The sequence below is a fragment of the Saccopteryx leptura genome, chromosome 12 (assembly GCF_036850995.1).
Source record: "Saccopteryx leptura isolate mSacLep1 chromosome 12, mSacLep1_pri_phased_curated, whole genome shotgun sequence".
Classification (NCBI taxonomy): Eukaryota; Metazoa; Chordata; class Mammalia; order Chiroptera; family Emballonuridae; genus Saccopteryx; species Saccopteryx leptura.
Window position 1 is genome coordinate 12,073,589 of NC_089514.1, and position 26,123 is coordinate 12,099,711.

General features: G+C 45.8%; 1 protein-coding gene across 2 annotated transcripts in view; it reads right to left on the reverse strand.

The window, feature by feature from the left end:
- Positions 1-23,409, reverse strand: part of CHN2 (chimerin 2) — a 236,342-nt gene extending 212,933 nt beyond the window's left edge. The window contains exon 1 of one of the 2 annotated variants that reach the window (XM_066354286.1): positions 22,660-23,409. Coding sequence is in view for 1 of the 2 variants with exons in the window: in XM_066354285.1 (XP_066210382.1) it covers positions 22,660-22,708 (49 nt within the window). In the remaining variant the exon portion in view is untranslated. The remainder of the gene's footprint in view (positions 1-22,659) is intronic. The other variant, XM_066354285.1, reaches the window with a different exon arrangement.
- Positions 23,410-26,123: the final 2,714 nt, after the last annotated feature.

Consider the following 26,123-nt stretch of genomic DNA (forward strand, 5'->3'; position numbering starts at 1 on the left):
GGCTATGAATGCCGCCACCGGTCCCGATTTTAGGTTTCTTTTCCGTTCTGATTGAGAAGCTGACACGGAGCCCTTGAGCAGCCTCCACACAGAGAGCTACTGAAGCTCGGGACTGTCCCCCGCCATGCAGTCAGGGGAGAATGTGCTGAGTCTTACATAATTCCTGTGTGGAAGAAAAGGCCGTGGTAGAGCAATAGGTCAGGTAACGACTGTGGTTTGCTCTTTGCAAGGAGCAGTCTGGGATAATATAAAAATAATTATACGCACAAACCAGACTCTCCAAACTGCTTATTTAGTTTTCTAGGTCAGGATCGCTGGTCAAATCCCTCTCTGAAAGTTAAGTTTTCCAACTGACCGCAAATGGTGAGTTCACTTACATTATTTCTGTGAAGCGCTGCCTATATATATTTAGAAGTTCAAGGGACTGTGATGATTATTCCTCGTTCTCTGAAAGGGTTTTTGCCCCTTTCTAAGTTCTAAACTGGAGAGAGGGAGTAGAACAAAAGCCATGCTCCTGTAAAAATTTATCACCGTCTTCGTGTAATTAAAACTTCAGGTACATAAAATAAATTTCAAATGACTTCACACCGAATCCTCACTAATTTGAAGTTAGCATTTGCAGGATCATTTTTCCTAAGGATAGCCAGTTCTATGAGAACATGCTAATTTTCCCTTTGTTCCAATCTATTCGGTCCTCAATAATTTGCGCCAAAAAAAAAAATGCAATGGTATTATTATTTTGCCTTCAGAGAGGAAAATGTTGATGCATGAGTGGGTCCTTCTGAATTGCAGGCTTACATCAGGGGCCTCAGAAATGTAAAGCATCTGCTATCTGAAATGGTCTTGAACCAGCTCACTGAGATCTTGACTATTAAGGAGAGGACAGTCCCAAGTGTGCCCTGAGCACAAAGCAGGGCAGAGGCCAACGTCTCAGCCAAAAGGTGAGCTCAAAGGTGACAAAAAAAAGCACTCTAATTTGGCAACAGATCTTACTTGAGCATTTCCATAAAGAAACAAAGGACCGTTTGAGGACACATGGTCAGTGGGTTTCAAAATGGGTACATTTATCCCATTAAGAAAAGCCAACGCTAGACGGAGTTTTTTGGCAGGGGTCCAGCCTTGACAATTATCTCAATTCTGGCACGGCCTTCAATCCTGGTGGGATTTCCACCTGCCCCGAGTGTCCGCCACCAATCTCCCCAACCCTAATTGTCTTTCTCTTTCTCGTGGATACACTGCAGAGTCTGGTGTCTCTGGAAATTAATCACTATTTGAGAGATTAATTGGAATTTTAAGACTATTAATTGTCATTTCCTCTTCCTCCTGTTTTTTTAATGTTGAAGGAAGTCTACAAGGACTCTTTCAGCAACTGAAGTGTCTACTTTAAAAAATATGCTCCAACCTCCAAAATAGCTGCTTTTCTGAAATTGTAACTCTAGAACTTGTCAGTCAGTACACTGGCGGAATTACTTAGGCTTGGTTATAAACTCCACCTGGGGATTAAAAATAATTGGTTTACATAGTAAGATTAATTATATATAACCATCAAAATACTAAATGATATCATTTCCACTCTCTGAAAGAACTCTTTCATATTTAGAATCAGTCATTCAGGAAGTGACAAATAACTCAAAACTAAAAGAAAAGATAGTAGCTAAAAACTTGTCTCAGAGTTTAGGGTCTTCTGAAGGTTTTTCTTTCCCCTGGGGTTGAGTCTACCTTATGACTCAATGATACACACTTATGTCCCACATCCCACAAAGACACATATATACACGGATATACAAGCACAAACCCAGGCTGACATACACACACATGTGTACACACAGAGCAACTCACAGACATACCCATACACACACACACACACACACACACACACACACACACACACACTACTTTCCACCCGAGCAAACCTTGCCCTGGAATAACAAAGCAACCAGTATTTCTGATTCCTGTTTAACAACTGCCTCTTGGCACAGCAGAAAGGTAAACTTATAAATCAGATAGAAAAAATAACTTTGTATAACAGACTTAGACTCACGTGCTGGTTTTGAAAATGTTTTCCTCATGGCAAGGAGTTACCACTATATGCTCGCCTCGAGGCTAAACAAAACCCTCAATCAGGACATCCGGGAGGCCTCCCAAGACTGTGACATTTGCAAAACCAGAGAGAATGAGAAACTGGGAGTGCTCCTTCCCACTGGAACTATACAGGTCAGGAGAGGTGGACAGAGAGCAACGTGCACGGCCTTCCGGTGGGTCTTCTGGTTCTCAGTCTAGGGGCCATACCTGTGCCACGGCTGGTAAGGGTCCCCATGAAAGACTTCTGGCATCTTAAGAGGGGAGAACATCTCAGAGGATAGTGCTCTGAAGGGGTAGCTATTTAAGGAAAGAGTTTTGAACGATAGATAATTGATAGTGGCTTTACAAGTTCTACAAAGTTCCACTAAGTCTCCATTCATGATCAACTCCTGGACTGTAAACTCTTTTGTGATGAGGCTCATGTCTCTGTTCACTCATTCATCCAAAAATGTTAGAAAGCTAGAATGTGTGGGCCCTCTACTAGTAGCTGGTGACCTGGGGGTCACTGTCTTTGTGGTGTGACTACCAACTGGGGATAGATTCTGAACAGTAAGTTATAAGGGGGTCGCTTCCTATCTTTTTATGTCCCCAGGGGCACAGATGGTGGCTGGCACCAAGCATGCACTCAATACTTACGGAAAAGAGAACAGAAGAGGAAGGAGAAAGCAAAGGTGAGAAGAATAAGGCTCAGAGTACTGCCACCTCCCTTACCAAATTTTTACAAAAAATATTTGGGTAATTTGGTAAATAAGGGGAATTTAACAGCACACGAGCATATACCATACACTCAAAGGTAAAACTATTTACTTAACTTTCATCTGAAATTATGACTATTAGACACAAGCAGAAATGACAATGTTTTAATAATGTAGACCACATCAAACTAGTCTCTGGTCAATAACTTGGTGGAGATTAGGGCAGATACCACAGAAAGGCAAGCACCACACCCTGCTCATTGAGAACAACAAGCTCATGAACAGCAGGGACAGGAACTGCTCTGTAAGAGGTGAGATGAACTTGAAGGCTGCTGTCAAGGAGCCAATACTTTCCATCCTGCTAGAGACACAGCTTCCCAGAAAGGTCAGGTTTCGATAAGGTTGCAACATGTGGCCAGAGGAGGGACGGGCCAAAGGGCCAAAAAGAGATTGCTCCAATTCTGCACTTAAAAAGGGAAGTAAAACATTAACAAAATTTGAGGATTACTGTGTGCGGGCCACCACATTCAACTCCTGGAGGGTAGGAAGGTGATAAGACCCGGCCTTCTCTCAAGGCACTTAGCATTGATTAGCCAACAGCCACAGGGGAGGAAGCCGTGTTCAAGTAGAAATGAAAATACAAAAGGGGAATAAGATTGAAATGACTCATATTTGAAAGTAAGAAAGTATTTCTTCAGTGGGGGTTTTGACAGTGTCTAGAAATGGCATCTTTGGAATCGGGAGAGAGACAGCATGACCACAGCTTTGTTTAGTTAAAGTCACTTGTCCCTCCCTCCTCAGAGTGATAAACAGAGACATTGCTGATCAGGCTACAAAGGGGGAACTGTTGCTTGTGTGTTTGCGTGTGTGACTGTGTGTATTTGTGTGTGAATGTGTGTGTGAAATAACAGTAATTCTATCTAATAAGTGGCATATTATTTTTACAAAAGAATCCCTACCTTTTAAGATACTAACAAAAATACTTACAGACGAAATGATACCAGCCTTGGGATACTCTTCTAAATTATGCAGAAGAGGACAGTGAAGTTTATTTGACAATAGGTCATGGTCATGGGTCATTGAAGTTGGTCGATGGGTTGTTTATTATACTTTTCTGTTTATTTAAAATATATTTGAAATGTTTTCTAGAAAAAGTTATTTGAAATATAAATTGGTAGTAGGAGCCTGCTGAATATTTAAGAAAAGGTGAAACTTTTAAATGATGATTTCATAAAATATTCAGTGTAAGTATTCAGTGTAAGTAAAAAAAAAAATGAACAAAAGCTCCTTGAAAATTATTATTAGACATGAACAGGAGGCCTGCATAGGGTGCTGCGTGCACCACAACCTTGCTTTGAGCAAGGGAGCTCCATCTACTCCATCTTTGGGGTTCTTGACCAATTTAACATCTGTCTTTTAAATGGCCAATTTCCATCCTGACCAGTTTTTTAGATGAATGAATTAAAATGCAATAGAAAAGAAAATACCAGAGCATGTGACACGTGAAGAGGTCAGCACTGTTTCTGGAGCATGTGTGAGCGTGTGTGTGTGTGTGTGTTTGTGTGTGTGTGTGTGAGCATGTGTGTGCGCGAGCGCGTGCGTGCTCATGCGTACACGCACAAGCAGTATTTGTGTTTAGTCTGTTTATTAGCCAGAGTGGTTCTGTTAAAACAGAAGTTAGATCACAGCACTCTCCTAGAACCCTCCACGGCTGAGGTTTCTCATTCACCCAAGTCCTTACAGTGGCCTACAAGGCTGACGATGGGCTGCTTCGCCCCGTCTGCTCAGTCCAGTGTACCTCTCACTCACGCCAGCCCACGGGCCTTATTTCTACTCCCGGAACATACCAGGTACACTCCTGCAGCTGGACATTCATAACTGCTGCTCCTTCTGTCCGGAATGCTCCTCCTTCTGAGATTTGCATGCTGGCCCCCTCACCATCCAATGTCATCTCAGTTAGGTCTTCCCTGACCACACAATTGAATATTCAGAACCCCCCCCCCCACCCCCAGTATTGCCTGTCTCCCTTCCTCCTTCATTTTTCTCCATAAAACTGATCGCTCTCTAATTTACTACATAGGTTTTAAATTATATATATTGTAGTCACATATGAAATGATACATATATTTTATGTATATAAATTACTAATAGTTTCTTTCATTTTCTTATCTGTCTGTATTCAAAAACCCCAGGAGGACCAGAATTTTTGTCTTGTTTTGTTCACCGGTAAATAATAAATATACATCGAATTATAGGTGTGCGCGTGTGCTAGGTTGTGATGTAAAATACATTGCTTAGTGTGAGTCACATTCGCAAACGCTTGTATAACAGGCCCTGGGGCACACTTGGACCATCTCTGGACTTGCTTAGAGTGACAACTGAATAGTGAATGCCACACAGGCCCTCAACAGTTCTTCACATCCTAGGACCAGGTGCCTGGAACAAAGAGCTCAGAGGTAATTGCTATGTGAAGTGCGTATGTGGAGAGGGAGGGTCGTTCCCTTGGGGAGAGTGCCAAGGCTCTGTAAATCGGAGACAGGAAACAGGCAGAGTCAGAAACTCATAAAATTTTTAAGTCCTTTGGGGATGATCTGGTGCAACCTAATAATTCTACAGATGAGCATCAAAAGTTACAAACTGATAATGTAATTTGCCCCAGGCCATCCGAACAGCAAATTCTGAGATGCAGCTAGCATAGACCCGGGTCACGGGACTCCTTACCCAAAGATCTTTAAATAAAAGATCCTGTCATAAAAATGAGAAGCGGGCAGCTTCTCTGCAGAGCGTCCTGCCCGCTCTCTTCTCTTCAGTAGGAACCTGAGATTCCTTCTCCGGTGAGCTGCCAATCATCTGTTCCACTCAAGCCGTGACAATTTGCAGGGCCCTCTGTTTGAAAAACAAAGAGCTGCTAATGATCACTATTTCTCCTAAATCAAAGCTTTAAAAATTCTTTGCCATAGCAACCAGGAGTGGTTGAATCATCTACTATTATTCCCTGAATTTCTAACGAAACAATTCTGACACCAGGTCCAGCGATGTTCAAGTCAGCCAAGAATCAACACCTCCCAACCTCACTATCCTACTTTTCTTTAGAGCTAAAGAATCTATCTCACGTCGAATGAACGGTTCTATATATATATTTTTCCATAACCATAAAACAAAGCACTTCAAATCAGAAAGCACTGAAAACAATGCATCAGTACAAGCTGTCAGTCACAATAATCTGGAAGGGAAGCAGCAACATTTTCGTCAGGGAGGGAATATTATTACAGAGTGAGCGGGTCCCAAGTGTTGGGCTCTGAACTAGACTAAGTCTTTTTCCAGGAGAAGTCAGACTTCTTGGAATTCGCAGTGATTCTGTGGTAGCCTTAGAGAATCCCGGGGCTGAGGACATTCATGACATAACTGTGACAGACACTCTGGGGTCTTCCTTCCTCCTTCATGGAACCCTGATACATTCAGGGTGTCCTTACCCCTCTGGGGACACTGACTCCACTCTTATTACAGGAAGCCATGACTGGACATCATGGGAATCCCGTTCTCCCTGTCAGTGATTGGCTCACAGATGATGATCATGTGACAAAACTGTGGCCAATGAGGCCAGGGGAAATCTGTTGGGGGGAGGGGCACTTCTGAGAAAGGTTTTCTCAGTCTCCACTCAGCCAGGAGGAAGAGATGGCTCCTTTTTTCTTTCCAAATGTGATGTCAGAGAATGCTGTTGTCATCGTGATGGTAAAAGGAGAACAAAGCTGAGAACAAAGCCCTTCCACGCAGAGGGCAGAGCCCAGAGAACTGCAGGGAAGGAGAGTCGGATGCCACAGAGTACAGAGACCCTGTCTCCCAGGCCTTAGTGTTTCTGTATTTGCAGCAGAAGCACCTTAATCCATGAGATAGTGGCACTCCGAATGCCCTGGTCAGGAGGTGAGGAGGTGTGGCGGTACTATGCATGTTGGTGTCAGCAGGAGAAAAGTTGACAGACAGCCTGTCTCAGGGACAGTGCATCCTCTGTTACGGAAAGCTTGGCCTGTGACATTAGGAAGAAGGACCCAGGTATAAAATCCACAGCTGGAGTGAGATGTCAGGGCAGCTGCAGAGGCCAGCACAAGGCATAATCCCTTGCTCGCGTGCACTGTTGTCCTAGGGGACCCAGGACAGCCAGACTTCCCCTGACGGAGGACACAAAACACTCAACCCATGCCCGCTTCCTCCTCCGGGTGCCAGGAAAACACTCTAAAAGGCGCTCAAGGGAAGAGCTAAGGAAGCCGTTTCAGTCCTTGCTCAGCCCTCACACTCCCTTGAACGGGTAGTTCTGTATTTCGTGTGGGTGCTTATCTTCATTGTCCCCTAGAAGGAAAGACAGCAGACAGGCCACGAACAACAGGATGGGAGCCAGCCATCCTATAGATGCATACAGGCCGCTGAAGATGGAAGTCTGCCCAGGAAAGTGGACACACCCAGGGACTCTGTTCCCCAAAGCTGTGTCTGCAGAGCTCCCCGCCAGGTCCAGCTCTGCCTCCAACCTACAGAAACTGCAGGATGCTCTAGGACAGGGGTCGGGAACCTATGGCTCGCGAGCCAGGTGTGGCTTGTTTGATGGCTGCATCTGGCTCACAGACAAATCTTTAATAAAAAAATAATAACTTTAAAAATATAAAACATTCTCATGTATTACAATCCATTCATTTCCTACCGCTCATGTTCATGGTTGCGGGTGGCTGGAGCCAATCACAGCTGTCCTCCGGGACAACACCAAATTTTTATTGGATAATGTGTAACGTACACGGGTCATTGTATGGCTCTCACAGAATTACATTTTAAAATATGTGGCGTTCATGGCTCTCTCAGCCAAAAAGTTTCCCGACCCCTGCTCTAGGAGATGCAAACCTGGGGGAGGGGGAGGGAAGGACTTCTGCACCAACCTGGCACTCCAAGTCAGTAGGTCTTTTAAAAACACTTACTGATTGGACTCATTGTCGTAAACTATATATGGTTTTAGAAAACTTCATTTGTAATATTCATATCTTAGGTCTGATCAAATGCATTTTTCTTTACTTGTTCAGGGTAAAAGTAAACACTACGAGAACATCTGAGACAGCTATACCTATGTAATAGTTTAACCTTTCTAACAAAGTATTTACAGTACAATACTGTTATCTGACATGATCAAAGGGTGTCAGCTGTTGGATTAGAAACAACAAAAGAGGAAGCAGATGGCACCCTGGGAAGTGTCTGCACGTGCATCTATCTCAGCAACAGAAGCATCGCCGTGCTAAGAACACTTAGCAGCACCAGCTACACCCTGGGTAACTTGGTTCCCTGATGACTCATGTTCCACTCTGAGGGCAGAAGGGTTGTGCCCAGGGCTTAAGGCGCTGCACAAAAACCTAATTAACTAGTCATGAGAAATGCATTAATTGCTTTGTCCAGCATCAGCGGAGGAGACCCACTGCTCCCCTCAATCCTCAGCCCAAAGGGGAAGCCGGGGAAGGCCGAGCTGACCCTACGAGCCAGCCACAGGCACATGTCTCTGCAGAACCTTCTGCGAAGGTCGGGGGCTGGCAGCAGGAAAAAGACAAATGCGGAGATAAAAAAGGAAAGAGGAGGGGCACCCTTCTCCCCCCCCCCCCCCCAGTTGATCAAGATATCAGTGACTACACAGTGAATGTTGCCTGGCTGACTATGAGCGTCTTGTCCAGGAAGGACGTGACCTGTGGGGGCTTTTCCTGTCTGCTCACTTTACAGCCTTGCCACCTTCTTATTCTTACCATAGCATTTGTTTTTGTTTTTTTGTCTCTTAAATAACAGCTTTACTGAGGTATAATTCACATGCCCTACAATTCACCTGTTTAATGTGCAGGATTCAATGACCTATAGTATATTCACAGATGTGTACAGCCACTACCACAATCAAGTTCAGAACACTTCATTGCCCCAAAAGAAACCTGCACCCATCAGCCATCAGTCAGGTTTCCCTCCAACCCTCCCAGCCCAGCCCCAAGGAAATGACGGGTTTACTTCCGGTCTCTGTGACTTGCCTGTTCTGGACACCTCATATAAGTGGGACCATACATTATGTGGTCTTCTGCAACTGTCTTCTTGTGCATAATATTTTCAAGGTTCACCCCTGTTGTAATATGTGTACTGTATCACTTTACAAAAATTCCTCTGAAGCCCTCCCTGTTGAACTGTAGTTTTACTAGTTATGTTCCTTAAGTGTTCACTATCCACTCGTAAAAAGTGCTTGTGAACTACAAGTCAAGTTTAAGAAGAAGTCCTGGTTCCCAAAAGTCCATGTGACATCGTTAGGTATCTCCTACTGCAATGAAGTGCAAATAATCCATATTATAATTTTTTTTTAAAAAAAAGCCCATGATTTTCTAAAAATCATAAAATGCATGTAGCTAATGTGAACCAGCGACAGGGTCCTTGCAGAACTCATTTCCATACATGATTAAAGGAGAGGCGATAGCATCATCCCTGTCATAGAAACACTGTCACTCACCCAACAGTGAGTTATTGCATGCCCCCTGCACGCCAGACACTATTCTAGGCACTGGGGATCAGCCGTGAACAAGACAGACAAAAATACCTGCTCTCGTGGGGCAGGTATTTTAGTGATAAAATTGTTTAAAGAAAGAAGAAAACCCAAGGGAATGATAAGCAGAAATTCCCAAGTAACAGTTACTGTTGGAAAGAAGGGAATGAGAGAGCATGGAGGAGGAAGGGAGAAGAGGACCCAAGCGAGATGCAGGAGTAGGTCATGGTCCTCGGCTGGTGACGGCGTGTTTTCTTGTAGCGAGTTATGTCACTGCGCTTTGTGACGTGTACGCGTCACAGATATTTGTATACATATTGAATATTTTATAGGATATAATTGTTAAGGGACTCACCCCTCTGGGTTTGCAAGTATACACAGTGGTGTCTTTCTGGATAAGAAATTAGTCCAGTCTCATTTTATTTACTTTTTTAATTGAATTTATTGCAGCACAGGTTTCAGAAGATTCTCAATGTTTATGGGAATACGGGATGCACAGCAGAGTTTTACACGGAGCAGGGAAATCCTAAACTGGTGGGATTACGCTTCAAGGTTCTGACAGGCTGTTGAACAAGAGCAAAGTAATATAGTTAGGGGAGATTTCTCCAGTTATCTTAGGAGATCATGAACTCTGAGTGATCACCGACCACCCTGGAAGGGAACCTATGGAACACCCATATTAAAAGGGGAATTTCATGAGACCAGAGATTTTTACGTTTTGTTCACAGATTTTCAAGTTTCATCCACAGACACTATCCCATTTAATTCTTTCAACAAGTATTATTATCCCATTTTTGGAGTGAGGAAATGGAAAATCAGAGAGGCCCAAGTTAACACAGCCAGTGGGTGCTGGGGTTTGGGCCAGATCTCAAACTTCTTAGCTCCTGTCACCCAACACTGACCTTGAGGTACAGCATTCAAATGAACCCACATTTATATACAAAACCTCAAAATGAATATTAGATGTAAATTTCAGAGAGTTAAATTTAAAGCCATAAAAAGAAAATACCAGTCCCCTCTAGGGGAAGATGGATGGAACTTAACCACTGTAAGAAGGAACATCAGCTTAAATGACACACGAACTCAAGAAACATGTTTTCATGAATTCCTGAACGACAGATTTACACTCGGCGATTTATGAAAAATAAGATGTCTGCAGGGCACCTCTTCCCTAAGAGGTTGCTGCATGCTTTTACAAAATACCCTTTGGTGCTGTTACTGAGATAAGTGCTATGACAATTACTATGTTCTTATGACAAGTTACATTGTCTCATTCAAAATCCTGTCTTCCCTCTGTATCTGCCTAGGACAGGGGTCCCCAAACTTTTTACACAGGGGGCCAGTTCACTGTCCCTCAGACCATTGGAGGGCCGGACTATGAATAAATCCCTATGCACACTGCACATATCTTATTTTAAAGTAAAAAAAAAAAACAACGGGAACAAATATAACATTTAAAATAAAGAACAAGTAAATTTAAATCAACAAACTGACCAGTATTTCAATGGGAACTATGCTCCTCTCACTGACCACCAATGAAAGAGGTGCCCCTTCCGGAAGTGCGGTGGGGGCCGGATAAATGGCCTCAGGGGGCCGCATGTGGCCCGCAGGCCGTAGTTTGGGGACCCCTGGCCTAGGATTTGCTGTGGTGATGTTCCTAATCGGAATCTGATACTTTTTCAAGAGAGTTTACAAAGTCCTCATCAACTGCTTTGTCTTCTGAGGAGCAATTCCTAGTTGGGGGGTGGGGGCGTAGAAAAGCCTGTGGATTAGTCTGGCTGCTTGAAACAAGAATACGCCTCTCAAATGGACAAAGTTCAACCCTCTGACATATTAAAGTCACGTAGAGGGAAAAAGTGCCCTAGTCACTGAGAGCACCTTCAACCTTGGACATTGATCACTGGGCTCCAGAGATAAGAGAGAGGGCACCTGACTTCAACCAATCAGATCCCAACCTGAAACTAACAACTCACAAGGCGCTTCCTGAAGAAGACATAATAATGCTCTCTTTGCATATGAAAGTCAGCAAAGTAGTATTATTTACCCAATAAACATGGTTTAATGGTCTCACTGTCTGCAGGGACAAATGCTGTAAAAACAAAGTGGCTAATTTTTCCTATAATAAAGTGAATTTGAATGAGCAACTTAAATCAATATTAGGCAGCCAAATTATGTGTATTAATATCTACACATCATTAGCATAATCCCGAGTGAATTCTTTCATTACTAAAAGTAATGCTGGGCTTGACTTTTCATTTCCCTTGATATTAATTTATACATAATCTATTTGGTTGGAAATAACTTTTGTTTGAAACCTGATCCACTTCCATTTTCCAGGTATACATATACACACAAATGCATACAGACAGACAGATGTACACCTGCATATAGACAGACATACACAGGATGTATGTGTACCCTCACATACATATTCATAGTAAGAAGCCTCAGTGCCCAGACCATCAGACAAGAATTCTCTGTAGAGGTCGAGAGAAAAATGTGCCCCGGATGTCCTCAGCTACTCTTTCTAATTTTGTAGCATTGGAGCACGGCAGACTTTCTTTGGAAGGAGCGGTGTACATAAAGCTCACAAGGAAATATGGAAAGTCTAGAATTATAGTGAAGCAAAATAAAAAAGCAAAGCAAAAAGTCTCTATAAACAAGAATCTGATAAAGGTCCCATCCTGTCTGTAGCATTTCATGGGCTAAAACAAACGAGAGACCTGGGGAGAGGGAAGCTAGGTTTCTGGCAAGGAAAGGGGACCAGGCTGCAACTGTGGGAGCCACTGGTCAGTGAACCGGCCCGTTCTGTATGGTGAACTCCGTGATAAAAGCCAGAACATTCTCATTGGAGTCGTGCGGACCAGCGCGGTCTAATACACATAGGAGTCACTTACGTAATTTTAATTATTTTGCAGCTTGGTTAAACACTTTTAAAGAGGTGAAATAAAATTTTAATTCACTTCCTTGACCTTAATATCTAAAAATATCTTACCATTTCAACATATAATCAATATCCTATTTGGAACTGTCTCTTTGTATTGTATTAAGTCTTCAATTCGGGTGTGCATTTCGCCCTCCGGAACACCTCAATCTGGATCTGCCCCACTGCAAGGGCTCCCCAGCCCCCCCGAGGCTACCACATGGGGCAGTGCAGGTCTGGGGCTGGAGAAGCAGACCCTCACGGGTCAGAGTTGCAGCCCCCATCTCCTAGTGGCTGGCTGCTCCAGATGATTTACCCATGAAACCTCACTCCTTGCTTCCTGCTTACTTGCTGTCCCAACATAGATTTCTCAGGATTATTCCTTGGAAGCTGAATCACTTAAGAAAAATTTAGCACTTGAAAATGTTAGTGTGGCATTATCTGAAATCCTAAGGAAGTGCTGGGTTCTGTTTCACTGAAGAAGACTGTGATCAGCAGGGGACAGAGGGCAATGATGGAGCACCATGAAATCCAAGGATTCGGCCTCTGATGAGGCAAGAATTGCATAACGTGATCACCCAAGAGATTCTGTGATTCATACCGATTGGGATTACAGCAATCATGAACAAGCCACGCGTGACACAGTCCGGCTGTTCCGGGTGCTGGGTCCCGTGGCCTTGGCAGCCACCTCTTTCCTAACAGTGAGTGGCTTGACACTTTAAAGATACCATTCACTTTTCCAGTTTTTTTGTTGCACTTGGAAGATGGTAACAAAAGTTCAAGGAGGAAGCAGCTTCTTTTTTTAGGAACCATCATGTTCTTGCATCTTATTTGCATTCATTTCCCCCAAATTAAATGTGCTGAAAATCCCCAAAGCTAACTTTGCTTCCTAAAAACCACTGTGCACCTGCTTTGCCCTGTATGTAGGCTGTCTGTAAAGGTGAAACACTTCGAGGCCGATGGTTTGCTGATGGCCAAGTCGGTAAAAAATCCCCTTTAAGGTGCAGGGCTTGGATATGCCATTAGCAATCTTGGTCCGCACACTCACTATTTTCCTATTTTCTTTACGGTGTTTTGGAAGAGATCCAAATATAAGATCTCAACTTCATGCGGACATGGGCATTGTCGTCCTCTTGGAGGGTGAAATTACAACTCTCCGGGGGGATTATTTCAAAAAGCAACAGGGTTGCCATGAGGAAGACTACAGACCATTTCTTTAAAGCTTGAATCAGACTTCAGCACTAGAAGAGTTTATAAATACTTTAATTACTCGCCCCAAGATCATCCTCCAGTGGTCATAGCACAGTTTCCCTCTAAGTTATGAAAAAATTATTGGAAGAAATAAAAGCTGATTTGCAATATTAGTGAACTATAACCTAAGCAGCGCAAGGAGCAAACACAGGACTATGGGAGGACATTCTATCAAAGTCTCCATCCTTAGCGTATTGATTTTACATTCGCAAGGTCCCTGCCTTAGAACTACTGACCCTGTACACCACAGCTGCCCACCTGCTCTGCAAATGAGGGAAATGTTCTGTTTCCGGTGGTCTGATCTGACAGCCACTAGCCACGTGTGCCGTTGAGGGCTTGAAACATTGTCGAGTGCAACTGAGGAACTGAATTGTTTTCCCTTTAAATTGAAATAGGTACATGTGGCTGGTGGCTATCCTATTGAACAGCACAGCTTAATATAGTTAGGGCACACACAAGGTCGTGGGAATCTTTGTGTCTCTGTTGACACAGCAGCCTGGAGATCTAAGGTCTATTTAAAAGACAAAGCACTTTGTGACTTGTTTCTTTTTCTTTTTTCTTTTTTTTGAAAATATTAAATAATTAAACAGAACAGCCTCTACGAAGCCAGACAGGAAAAACGTCTGCAAGAAATTCTCCAAGGATGATGTTACTCTGTAGGATGAGCCAGGGAAAGAAATGGAAAATGAATGTTCTGAGCGCGTGGGTCCCAGATAACCGCCTCAGCTCCGGTTTGCCAGCAGCTAGCTGAGCGGCACTGGACAGATCCCGGAGTCCACGGACCCTGATTCTCTTATTTACGCAATGTTGGAATCCGCTGTACAAACTCCGAGGTCCCTCCTTACTCTAAAACCTACAATGAAATGTGAAGTCAATCCAGCTCGGGAGAAAAATAATTCCCAGGTAAGACTTGTATGCAGTCTTTTGGTTCCTTTACTTTTTCACTTAGGATATAAGCCCCCCAAAATGTATCATACATTCTGCTGCCTGAAGACTCAGAATCTGGGATGTTTCATGGGGTAGATAACAAGACTTGACATGTTCACCCCAAAATGGAGCGCTGTTAAAACTCCAGTGAAGTTAATCAACTGAATGCAAAGTATCACCATTTTTTCCCCCTCTTTCATTAAGTACTTTTTCAAAAATGGTTTCCATTGCAAGAATAGTGCAATGAACACTTATATACCCTTCACTTGGCAAGACCATTCCTAAGTAGAGATAATCCCCTATCCGGTTCCCTGGGAGTTCTCTCTACAACGAGTAATGACTTCGCAACACTGCCCGGGTCAGCACGGGGGAGAGGAAGCTTCGGTCAGGAGGAGTGAGGGTCTGGATACCTCCTGAGGGTAAGGAAATAAAGTGTAGCTCGGTCCTGTTTTCTCTGTTAACAGTGAATGTGCACCTCAGCCTTCAACTTGGGTGTCAAAAACCCAAGAGAGATAGAAAGCATTTTTAAACAGAGATAGAAATGAACCAATCCCTTAGCGGGAAAGGAATAGTCCTTAAAATGAAGAAGATATTGTTCCAACCCTAGCGCCCCAGCTCCAAGCCCTGTGGCCTCTCTGAACCTATTGCTCTGTTTGCAGAATGGGATCTAATGTCTCCTGGAGAGAAATATCGTGAGAACTGCCCACGATGCTGTGTACAGAAACACACGCAGCAGCATCAGTCCTGCTCATTGCTTTTACGGTTTATAAGCAATTTCCCGAACAGTGCTTCATGAATGACAACCTTGTGGGGAACACTCGTCACATCTTGTGGTTTCTGGTTTATAGCCAGGCTAACTGAGGCTCGGAGATGTTAAGAGAAGGAGGGAGGAAAGGGAGAGACATGGCATCTAATGAGGTGGCCTCCTCTGACCAGGTTGACAGGAGGCCATGCTTCTGTCGCCTCTGTTAGTGCTCACATCAACTCCAGGAAACGGGCTGTCTCAGCCGCCGCCTGGGGTGAGGTCTTTCAGGCCCAGAGAGGCTAATTCCACCCAAGGCCACATAGCTCCTAGTTGCAGGGCTTAGCTAAGCATCTGGTGCAAGTACCTATGGTAAGAATTTTGGAGCCTTGGTTAAGGGTGCAGGGGCCCTGGTTAATGTTTGAAGGTCATGGTTAAGGGCTTACAGGCCTTGGTTAAGGGTTAAAATGCTCTGGCTAAAGGCTCAAGTGTCCAGATCTTCTGACTCAAAGCTTAGGGCTCTTCCTATGACCTCTGATGACCACACACATTTCAGAACGTGAGGTCTCTCACCAGCTTGAAGAAGCTGACTATTTCTCCAGACCTCACAGATTCTGCCAGGCCACTGCTGGTCTCCAGTCTCTCTTCTTGGAAGAGTGCTTTCCCCAGCAGGCCTACCAAGGCAAGGGGTGATCGGCACGGTATGTAGGTGATTTCTCAACTCCTGGACTCTAATCAGGGTAACCTCTGACCAGAGGTGATTACAACATTTTAAATGTGGCTATTAACCGAACACCTTTATTGCAGAATGTCTATGGGAACTTAGACGTTGAATGATTTAGAACACCATATGCTTCCGAGGTTATGTTGTGAGTGGGCTGAGGTTGGGTGACTTTGAAAGACCACATTGCTGAAGCTGTCATTAGACCATACAGTAAAGGCTACAGTCAAACAGTGGTCCCCCAAAATGGTGTCCGATTAATAATAAATGAGGGAAAAAGCAGGATTTTTGCACAAGCAGCTGGTGGATGGCTCTCGTTGGGTGCACAGCTGACTAAGTTTGATCAACATTGGCAATGTCCACATGCCAGGACTTCCGCCTCAGACTCTAGTGGATGGCCCCGTGGACCCCATGGCCAAGCAGACTGCGTGTGGAGCCAGTACATTTCTAACTGGGTTTGCCTCTCGTCGTGGAGACTTGAAATAAGCCTCTGCTTTTTTGTTAGTAACTCTGAGACCCATGAGTGTGTTTTATCACACCGACCAGCCTACATCAGAGATGCAGGTATCCACCTTAATCCTCCAGCCGGAATCCATGCGAGAGACAGAGCGCCAGCTTCCTCTCCCACTGAGCAAATGGAAGGAGAAGCGGAAGGTGCTTAGAGGATTTGCAAACTATTAATAGTAAAGTAAACCGAAAAAATCTCTAAATAGAAATCTGACCAACATAATAAGAGTGAGAAATGGAAGGAAGAAGGAAGGCAGACAGGAAGGAAGGAAGGAAGGAAGGAAGGAAGGAAGGAAGGAAGGAAGGAAGGAAGGAAGGGAGAGAGGGAGGGAAGAAGGAAGGAAGGAAGGATAGGAAGGAAGGAAGGAAGGAAGGAAGGAAGGAAGGAAGGAAGGAAGGAAGGAAGGAAGGCCATTCATTTTGAAAATTAAGTGACATATTTCAGGAGCCATAAAATGCAAATATATTCCTAAAAGGTAACTGATTGGTGGGTGACAGACAGATGCCATTAATCGTATGTCCATTACCCGGTCCACTTCTCTTTCCCTCTATCTAACTGCCTTGGCAGGAACCGCAGTCTTCTGGCAGGAAACTCTTCTCCGAACACACAACGTGTCATAGCTCATGTACAGGGTTTCCGAACTCAGTGTCCGGTGGTTTTCACCATTGTGCAGGAACAAGAGATCCTGCAGAGCAGCAGAAGGCCCCCAGCAGGACTGACGCTGGGGCCAAGCCCAGGTGGCAGCTCAGAGGACATAATGTCCAGTTCAACCTTACACAGATTGGCCTCGGAAGATACCCGCTGCTTGTGTCCCCTAAAAGTTGAGCAAATGACGGGGTTGGTGGGAAGGGGGTAATCTGGCATCTCACAAAGGTACACAAGTCGGTGGGCCCTCGTCAAACACGACAAACATGCTGTCATGCTTAAGAAGGACCTCTTCCCCCCTGATTCTATATCCCTGGATTCACCTGGATGACCTCAAACGGACAGAGAAAATTTAATGAGTTCAAGTGGGGTGTGGAAAGGCCACCAGAAAAACAGCGAAGAACAACACTCCACATCTGAGTGAACGATTTTCCTCAGGAGGTTTATTTTGGCTGAGTGGTATTTTTCATTTGTGCTTTTTTGACATCACAATTCTCTCTCTCTCTCTCTCTCTCTCTCTCTTTGTGGTATAAAATAACACAAGTAATCAAATCTTCTGGCCACTCTAGCTGATTCCGAAATTAAATTATCAGTAGCGATCACTAAAACAAAGGTAAAGAAATTGCATTTACACATAATTGAATATTTCTGAAGAATCCAAACATCCAAAAGAATACTTCTCTGTTTCAACAAAAACACCCGGTTCTGTAGCATTAGACAGGTGGAGTTGCTGATTACACATGTGTAAGTCTCGGCAGCCTTTTTCCAGTTCACTTTTACCTCCTGCATGTAGAAATACGGGAGATTTCTGTATGTCACTGGTTGTGGCCCTCCAATGATTAGTGAAAATGTATATATTTATCACCTCTAAAATCAATGCCCGGCCCTGGACGGTTGGCTCAGCGGTAGAGCGTCGGCCTGGCATGCGGGAGACCCGGGTTCGATCCCCGGCCAGGGCACATAGGAGAAGTGCCCATTTGCTTCTCCACCCCCCCTCCTTCCTCTCTGTCTCTCTCTTCCCCTCCCGCAGCCAAGGCTCCATTGGAGCAAAGATGGCCCGGGCGCTGGGGATGGCTCCTTGGCCTCTGCCCCAGGTGCTAGAGTGGCTCTGGTCGCGGCAGAGCGACGCCCTGGAGGGGCAGAGTATCGCCCCCTGGTGGGCAGAGCGTCGCCCCTGGTGGGCGTGCCTGGTGGATCCCGGTCGGGCGCATGCGGGAGTCTGTCTGACTGTCTCTCCCCGTTTCCAGCTTTAGAAAAATACAAAAAAAAAAAAAAAAAAATCAATGCCCATGTGACAACAGAAAACAGCACTCCAGTCAGGCCTTCCACCTGCAGATCTGTGATATATGAGGGACTTGAGCACCCTTGGATTTGGGTATCTGTGGTGGTTCTGGAACCTGTCGCCCGTGGATGTCACGGCACGACTGTATTTACCTAGAGCACATTACTGTTGCATAGATTCTGAAGACAGAACTCCTTCAGTCCATTCCAGAATGTTCTTTTCCCAGCTAAGGTTTGATAATTGCACCTTATACTGATGTTTATTCTTCTCCATTTGCATTTTAATTTAAAAAGTCTATGTCAATTTCATTTCTATAATACAGTGTGTTTATGTTCTCAAAAATCTTAACAACTTCTTCTCCTGGGGTCCCTTTAATATTTAAATGTTACCTAGTTCAGTTACCAGAAAACATTTATAGTTTCTTAACGTATTACTTCACTTGCGTTGTTTTCTTTACTCTGTGCAATTATCCATTTGGCAATCACATCTCTATATGCAAAAAGTTCTTGTTTCAATTATAAAGGCAACTATAAACCCCTGATGATTGAGAAAGCTATTTTGCAAATTCATCCGTTGTTTACTTCAGAATATAATCATAGGCTAGATTAAAAGCTTAAGGATAGGACTTTTTTTTCCGATTAAAAAAAAATACAGATAATCAAACCTTCCTGCCAATCTAGGTGATTGTGAAATTTAATTACTGGCAGTTATTATTAAAAACAAAGGCAAAGCAATTTCTTTTACACATAATTGAATATTCTGGAAGAAAATTTTTAAAGAGTTCTCAAAAAAACATATTTAAAAATTAATTCTAACCTGATTATTTCATTTGTTTCCTCTCGCTTGGCAATACAGACTAAGAGATACACGTGGGCGATGTGGTTCAACAGCAGCAAATGCAAACATATTCTCAGGAAAGTCAGATGACTTCAGGCTTAACACTGAGCAAATGATTCTATCTTTACTCTCTGTGCAAACGCCACCAAACCGACCTCTCCCACAGCTATTTCTCTCAGAGAAGTCTGACCCACGTTATTCAAGTTCACCTCCCCCCATGCTGGACACTATATAGAATCAGCTGTTCGTTTTTCAGTGCTCAGTTGCCCGGATGTGTCCCAAGGCGTCCGGAGCTGTGTCACTCACTGACCCACTGCTACCTGGCCCGAAGGAAAGCCGGCCGCACCAGCAGCAGCTGAGAGTGATCCGGCAGCTCTGGGCCCGGTGGGCCTTGTTCATGGGCCTAGAAGCACAACTGTGCAGGAAAGGGGAACCACCGAGAAAAAAGATCAATGTCCCTAAAAAGGGAAGTTTAAAATGAGGCCATGAGTCATCTCTCGGCCTTTCCCTGAGCTCCTCCTTCTTCCAGAAATGCCATTCCATTTTGTTTTTCTTTCTGGAAAAATCCTGCTCGTCCTTTAGGACCCAACTCGTGGTTCACCCTCACTGACCCTTCTGAACTGAGGTCGTCCTCTGTTCCCTGCTCTTTCCTGCACATCATTCATTTTATTCCACTGGAATTCAGACTGATGCTTGCTTGCCCCTCTGCTGCCAGAAGGTGAGGAAAAAGATCTCGAGTCATCTTTCTGTTCCAAACACTTGAGGAGATGCCTGAAACCTCAAAGGCAATAACTGCTTGTCTAATGGAGCTCAAACCTCAAGATCAAATCTAACATGCAAAGGAAGAGGCGGATATTTTTGTGTGTTGGGACTTATTTCTTCTGCACCTAAAGTCTAAGCCCAGTGACTGCCTTTTTACTTTTTTTTTTTTTCATTCTTCCAAGGAGCACAATTTATCTGCACCACACACTTAGGTGCCACACCGTGTGCTAAATGCTCTACACATATTATCTCATTTAATCCCCACAGTATTCCTACAAAGCAGGTCCTGTTACCAGCATTTGCCTCATTTATGAATGAGGAAATGGAGGTTTAAAAAATTTAACTCACCCCAAGTGGTCAATGCTGGAGCCAGAATTCAAGGACAATAACCCCAGAACTTCAGAGCTGCAAGGAATCCCAGAATGATCTTCCTCACTTACCTTCTTTGAAGCTGAGACTTATGACTTACTGCCTGGCACATAGTAGGGCCTCCATCATGGTGACTGATTGGTGCCGGAGTGCCCCAATTTCTCAGAATCTGACCTTTTCTGGGAGAACACAGCTGCCGCCACAAACAGGCTCTATTCTCTCCTGCCCAACACCTCTCACAGGTGTGAATTGCTTGTGTTGTCTGAATTATTCATGATCCACATCTTGAGAGAGGTGCTTAAAAGGAGAACTTACAGTTCTCATTATTTTTCAAGACAGAGTGCCTGATTAACCGGCGAATTACACAATATAAGCTCATGGCCTAGGCTGAGTCACACCAAATAATATAGCCATGCCCACTTTTTAAATTCCAGCTTTCACATAATTCCCCAGTGTCCATTAGGATTTAAAATAGCTGAGCAGGAAAGAGGATCATCGCGAGTGTCCCTATTCTCTGTGCAAAGCAAGAATCATCATCTGCAGCTTATGCTAGCTGCTTCAGACTCATGCATGTTCTTCTTAAGGCTGGTAAGTTTTTCAATGCGCTTTCTTAAGCTACATCAAGACCTCAGAATTCAGAGGCCACATCACCCGTAATTTATGCCACCAGTAAGTCCTGTGAGACCACTGCCTTTCCGGTCCCTTCTCCATTCTTCTTTCCCTTAGCCACTTCTCCTTCATGAGTTAATTTTTCTTTCTAAGTGGGAAGTTTTCTGAGAGGGATAACCATATGCGAATCGTGAGCCAACATCACTGTATTTTAAATTCAATGTTAGTCAACCAAAATGAATTGAAAAGCAGCAGCCGTGGTTTGGGAATACTAAAAATAAGCTGTAGCATTTGCTGAGTTCTCAGAATTAAAACCACAGGCGGTCAACTTGTTGCTGCTCTTAATAAGATATGACTGTTCTGTCCCATTGGCTGCTCCTACCAGAAACTTGAACTGTAACATGCGCCTAACAACACGAGGCTTTTTAGTTAGTTGGCAATGATCTAGAAAGGAAGTGTTGTTTCCCTGGAACTAAACCTGCCAGGGAAGATAACAGATGGCTTTCAAGTGATCACCTTGTGCCACATCACAACTGCACCTTAGTCAAATTCACCTTGCACTTATGATTTAATTAGTCACACATCCATAAACGTGGCCCCTTGATGCCTGGCTTGCTGTCCAAGGCCTCCAACAAGGCGTCCTTTCCCGTGAGTTTAATTTTGGGGTATTAGGAAAAAACACACACCATAAGAATTAATACAATATTAATATATCAAGCATTTCCATTAGGACTGTTAAGGTCTTCCTGACTCCTGAATACTGTATTCTACACTACTTGTCTTATCAGATATCCCTTGAAGATTCGTCATTAAAGTTTGCAGTGACCCAAGAGGTAGGAGAATTCTACCGAATGCACCATTGTGGTTAGAAACTGTCATGCTCAGAAATCCGTGCTTCTTCTGATTCCCGACCCTCCAAATTCATTAGCAATTTATTTCTCTTCAATTAGACCCGCTGATCAACCATAGAAAAAACGGAAAGAAGCCTTCCCTTTGCTCAGCTGCACTTGAGGGGAAAATGTATGGCTGGAAAGTAAAATTACAGAGCATATTCCAAGAGGCCACACAGGGAAAAATATTTCTCTCTCTCTCTCTCTCTCTCTCTCTCTCTCTCTCTCTCTCTCACACACACACACACACACACACACACACACACACACACACAGGCAAATTGTCAGCGGCTGGGCTCGACCTCCCGTTCCCTAAATCGCTTCCATCAGGATCAGAAGGACACACAGTCCCTTCATTACTTCCATCTCAAACCCTGCCCCAAGCGTGTGTCTCCACGGAGCTAATTTCTGAAACAAACAAAGAAAATCAAGTCTGCGAGGAGCGAGGGTTTGCTCCCCTCTGCCTTGAATTCCGGCAGCCAGTGTAGTCGCGCCGCTGAGCCGGCGGGTCGGGGCGCCCAGCGTCACCCTGACCTTCCCCGCCCCGCCAGCCCCAGTTCCAGCTACGCCAGAAAGTGCGAGCCTGCCCTGCTCCTTTTGCAGAATTCTGCCTGCTGTTCCTCAAGTCCCCAGAACGCCCGCGACCGCACACTAAGGGCGCCGCCGCTCTCCCACCTCTGCGCTGTCAGATGTCAGGCGCGGAGGTGCCGTGGGCACCGAGGGTGCGGGAGGACCAAACAAGTGTCACCCCGGGTGCCTGCTGTCCCTCGGAGAGAGTGGCCAGGGCGGCCACAGGTAGGTTCTAGCCATCCCAGGGCGCGGGGAGAAGGCAGGGGCGAGAGACCCGGCGCGGCAGCCGCGCCCGGCAGGCTGAAACTCACCAGAGGACACCGAGGAGCCGGACAGGCTGGAGTTGCTGGACGCTGCCATCTCCGCGCGCCCTGCGCGTCGCTGCTCGCTCAGCCCCGGTGCGGACGCGACCTCCGCTGCCCTCGCCCGGCCGCTCGCAGCCTCCGCGGCCCCCAGCCCATGGCAAAGTCCTGGGGACGCGCAGAAAGCACCAGCCTCTGGACTCTGCTTGCACTTCCTGCTCCGCCAGATGACGCGCTGCTGCCGCCGCTATTTATTTGTGGTTTCGGTCCCTCTCGGCGCCTTTGCACTCTTTTCTGCGGGTGTCGAGGGGGTAGGTAGGTGGCAGCGGAGAGAGGCCAAGAGGCGCCCAGAGCTGACTATCGTGGCTCCAGCTGAGCCCCAGCTGCGGTTAGCGCTTCCCCGCGCGCGGCTGGGACCGGGGCGCTGGGGCGTCCCCAAGCCTCCCCGCCAGCTCCCCGCACCCTCCCCTGGGCGCCTGCCTTCCCAGCGGCACTTTGAGCAGCCCGGGCAAAGGCGGCGGGAGGCAGACAGACAGAGCGACCTCCCCCCTTCTCCCTCCGCCCCAACTCCGCTCGCGCGCACACAAAGGAAGGAGAGGAGACGCGGGAGCTCGGGGGCTGGTTCAGCTGCGGCGGGCTTGACAGCTCCTGCGTCGGGGGCTGGAGGGGGAGGCTGCAGGCTGGAAGGGGACAGTGCGTATGGCAGGGTGGGAGGACACTGGACCAAGTAGCGGGACCCCTAGGTGCCGGGGAGGCCGCCGCGGGGCGCAGGGTGAGCGCGGCTGCCGTGCGCGGCGCCGCTCCAAGGGTTTGAAGGCAACCGGGAGTGGAGAGCGGGGGGGAAGGTGCCGAGGCTCGCTACGCCTGGCCAGACGAAGGAGTGGCGAGACGGCCCGGGTGGAAAAGGGAGGGCGAAGGCGGGGGTCACTGAGGACACGCTGATAGACAGAAGGAGACCTGGGTTGCCAGAGCAGCTGTGGAGCGTGGAGCGTTCCTTCCACTCTCCTCCAAATTGTCCTTTGTTGCTCTGGAGCCCATGGTCCCAGCCCTGCAAGAGGGTAAGTTTCCTAAAACACCCAGCAAGCCAATCCAGCTGCACTTAAGTACCCCAGCCACGGACTGTGCCCGACGGGTCCCTTGGGTGTTTGAGGTTGGCCTTCAAAGAAATAGAGATGTTCCAAATAATGTCACCAGGCCCACACAAAGCCGGATGTCAAAGAGAAAGAGGTTCTCAGACTTGTCTTGCAAAAGATTCCCACAAAGGATGGAAGATGGCCCACAGGTTCGACTGTGCCTCTTCAGGATAAGGAACTGCTCAGGTGTGTGTGACAGAGAGGGGAGCACGAGGTGTGTCCCTTCCCCTGGTATTTAAACCTAAATTAATTTCACTGGGAGGAAATATCATGCAGATTTTTTAAAAAGTCTATTTCAAGCTCCCAGCAGGGTAATCGGTTCTTTCAATCCCGAAGCAACAGAAAACTGTGAAATTTGAACAGAAATTGTTAGATCAAAGGGAAAACCAAACATTAAAGGAATAAAAATACTCTCATTATGTAGCAAAGTGGAAAGTGTTCACATTGGGGAAGTTCAATTTTTAAAAATATGGCTAAAAGGACATAGTCAGTTAAAAATGATTAGGCGTGACACGGCAACAGCCGCCAGCCCGAGGGGGTCCACATCCACCAAGCACCTAACACACAGTGAATAATAAATATTGAATAATCATACTATGCACCCATGTCGTATTTTCTAGTTGATTTAATTTTTTTTTTAATTCCCTCCAGGATGGATTCCATCCCAGCATGTCTTTCCAATAAGGCTCATTTAAAAAAAAAAAAATGTGGCTCGATGAGTAGGGCCCATGCACACTCTCCAGTCACTTCAGACTGAGTGTTCCTGACCCTCATCTAAGGGAACCTGAAACATCTCCACCTGGTATAAAGAGACCCAACCTCCCCTCGCTCCCCACCCCCATTTTTCTTCTTTTCTGTGCCATTCAACTTTGATGCAGGGCCATGTGGTCCATGAAAACCTTGACTTCCTCTTCATCAGAATGGAGCTTCCTGTCTTCCCAGAGTTCTTCTGATCAAAAGCGACATCTACTCGTTTGACAAGAACTCTGTATGTCCTTCCAGGTCTTTAGATGGGCAGCGACCTAACTTGGCTGTCACCTGGTTGTCACCATCTGGGTTCTGAAGAAGACAACATCTGGTTTCTTTTCTTTTGCATTTTTCCAAAGCTGGAAATGGGGAGGCAGTCAGACAGACTCCTGCATGCGCCCGACCGGGATCCACCTGGCATGTCCACCAGGGGGCGATGCTCTGCCCCTCTGGGGCGTCGCTCTGTTGCAACCAGAGCCATTCTAGCGCCTGAGGCAGAGGCCATAGAACCATCCTCAGCGCCCAGGCCAACTTTGCTCCAGTGGAGCCTTGGCTGCGGGAGGGGAAGAGAGAGACAGAGAGGAAGGAGAGGGGGAGGGGTGGAGAAGCAGATGGGCGCTTCTCCTGTGTGCCCTGGCCGGGAATCGGACCCGGGACTCCTGTACGCCAGGTCGACGCTCTACCACTGAGCCAACCGGCCAGGGCCAACATCTGGTTTCAGACTCTGGTTCTGCCACTTACTAGCTATGTGACTTTGAGCAAATGACTTACGCTCCCCAAGCCTCAGTTTCCGCACCTGTAACCAGAGTCCCCTCACAGAAGGTATGTGAAGGTGAAATGAGTTGGTAATTGTGGAGCCACAATGTCCCTGACATAAAGTGCAGGCTCCATAAGGGACTGTAAATTGTTCACTGAAGAGACTGAATCTACAACTTGAGCAACTTTTGCTTGTTCTATGAGAGGAAATGTCTAATCTTTGGCCCGAAGTTAATAAATATCTTTCTTGGCCCAAATTGAGCAACAGGCATCATTACTCATCTCAGAAGTCTCACAGAGGGATGTCAGCTTCTATTTCTGCGCTTTGGATGGCAGTGGTTACCTTCATAGAGCTGTATAGTTGTCAGAAAAAATACAGCCCGGTCCTGTGAAACAGGTCATTTTTATTACCTCACATTGACAGATGAAAGGACAGGACAGGACACTTGCTGTGAAGGCACCACCACGGCACCCCGTGATGGACAGATGTAGAGTAAGACAGGTCCGAAGGCCAGAGGGGGACGTGGAGGTAACAACCATACTTGCGGAACAGGAGTGGGAGGACAGGGGAGGTTTAGCTCATGGGTTGGAGGTGGACGTAAGGCTGAAAGCTGATCAATAATTTGGAACGTCAAAGCCATAACCAATGGAGAAAACTCAGCAGGCACGATACTCTCATTTTTCATAGGGTTCAGAGGCCTAAAGCTCTTGCCACCCTTTGCCGATGTTTAATATCAGTAAAGGAGCAGGAAGGAGGTGGCTCAGGAGCTGTCTGTGGACCTCTACAAGCATTTCTCCAAATGAAGCAGTAAAAATAAATTAGCTCGTATATTTTAT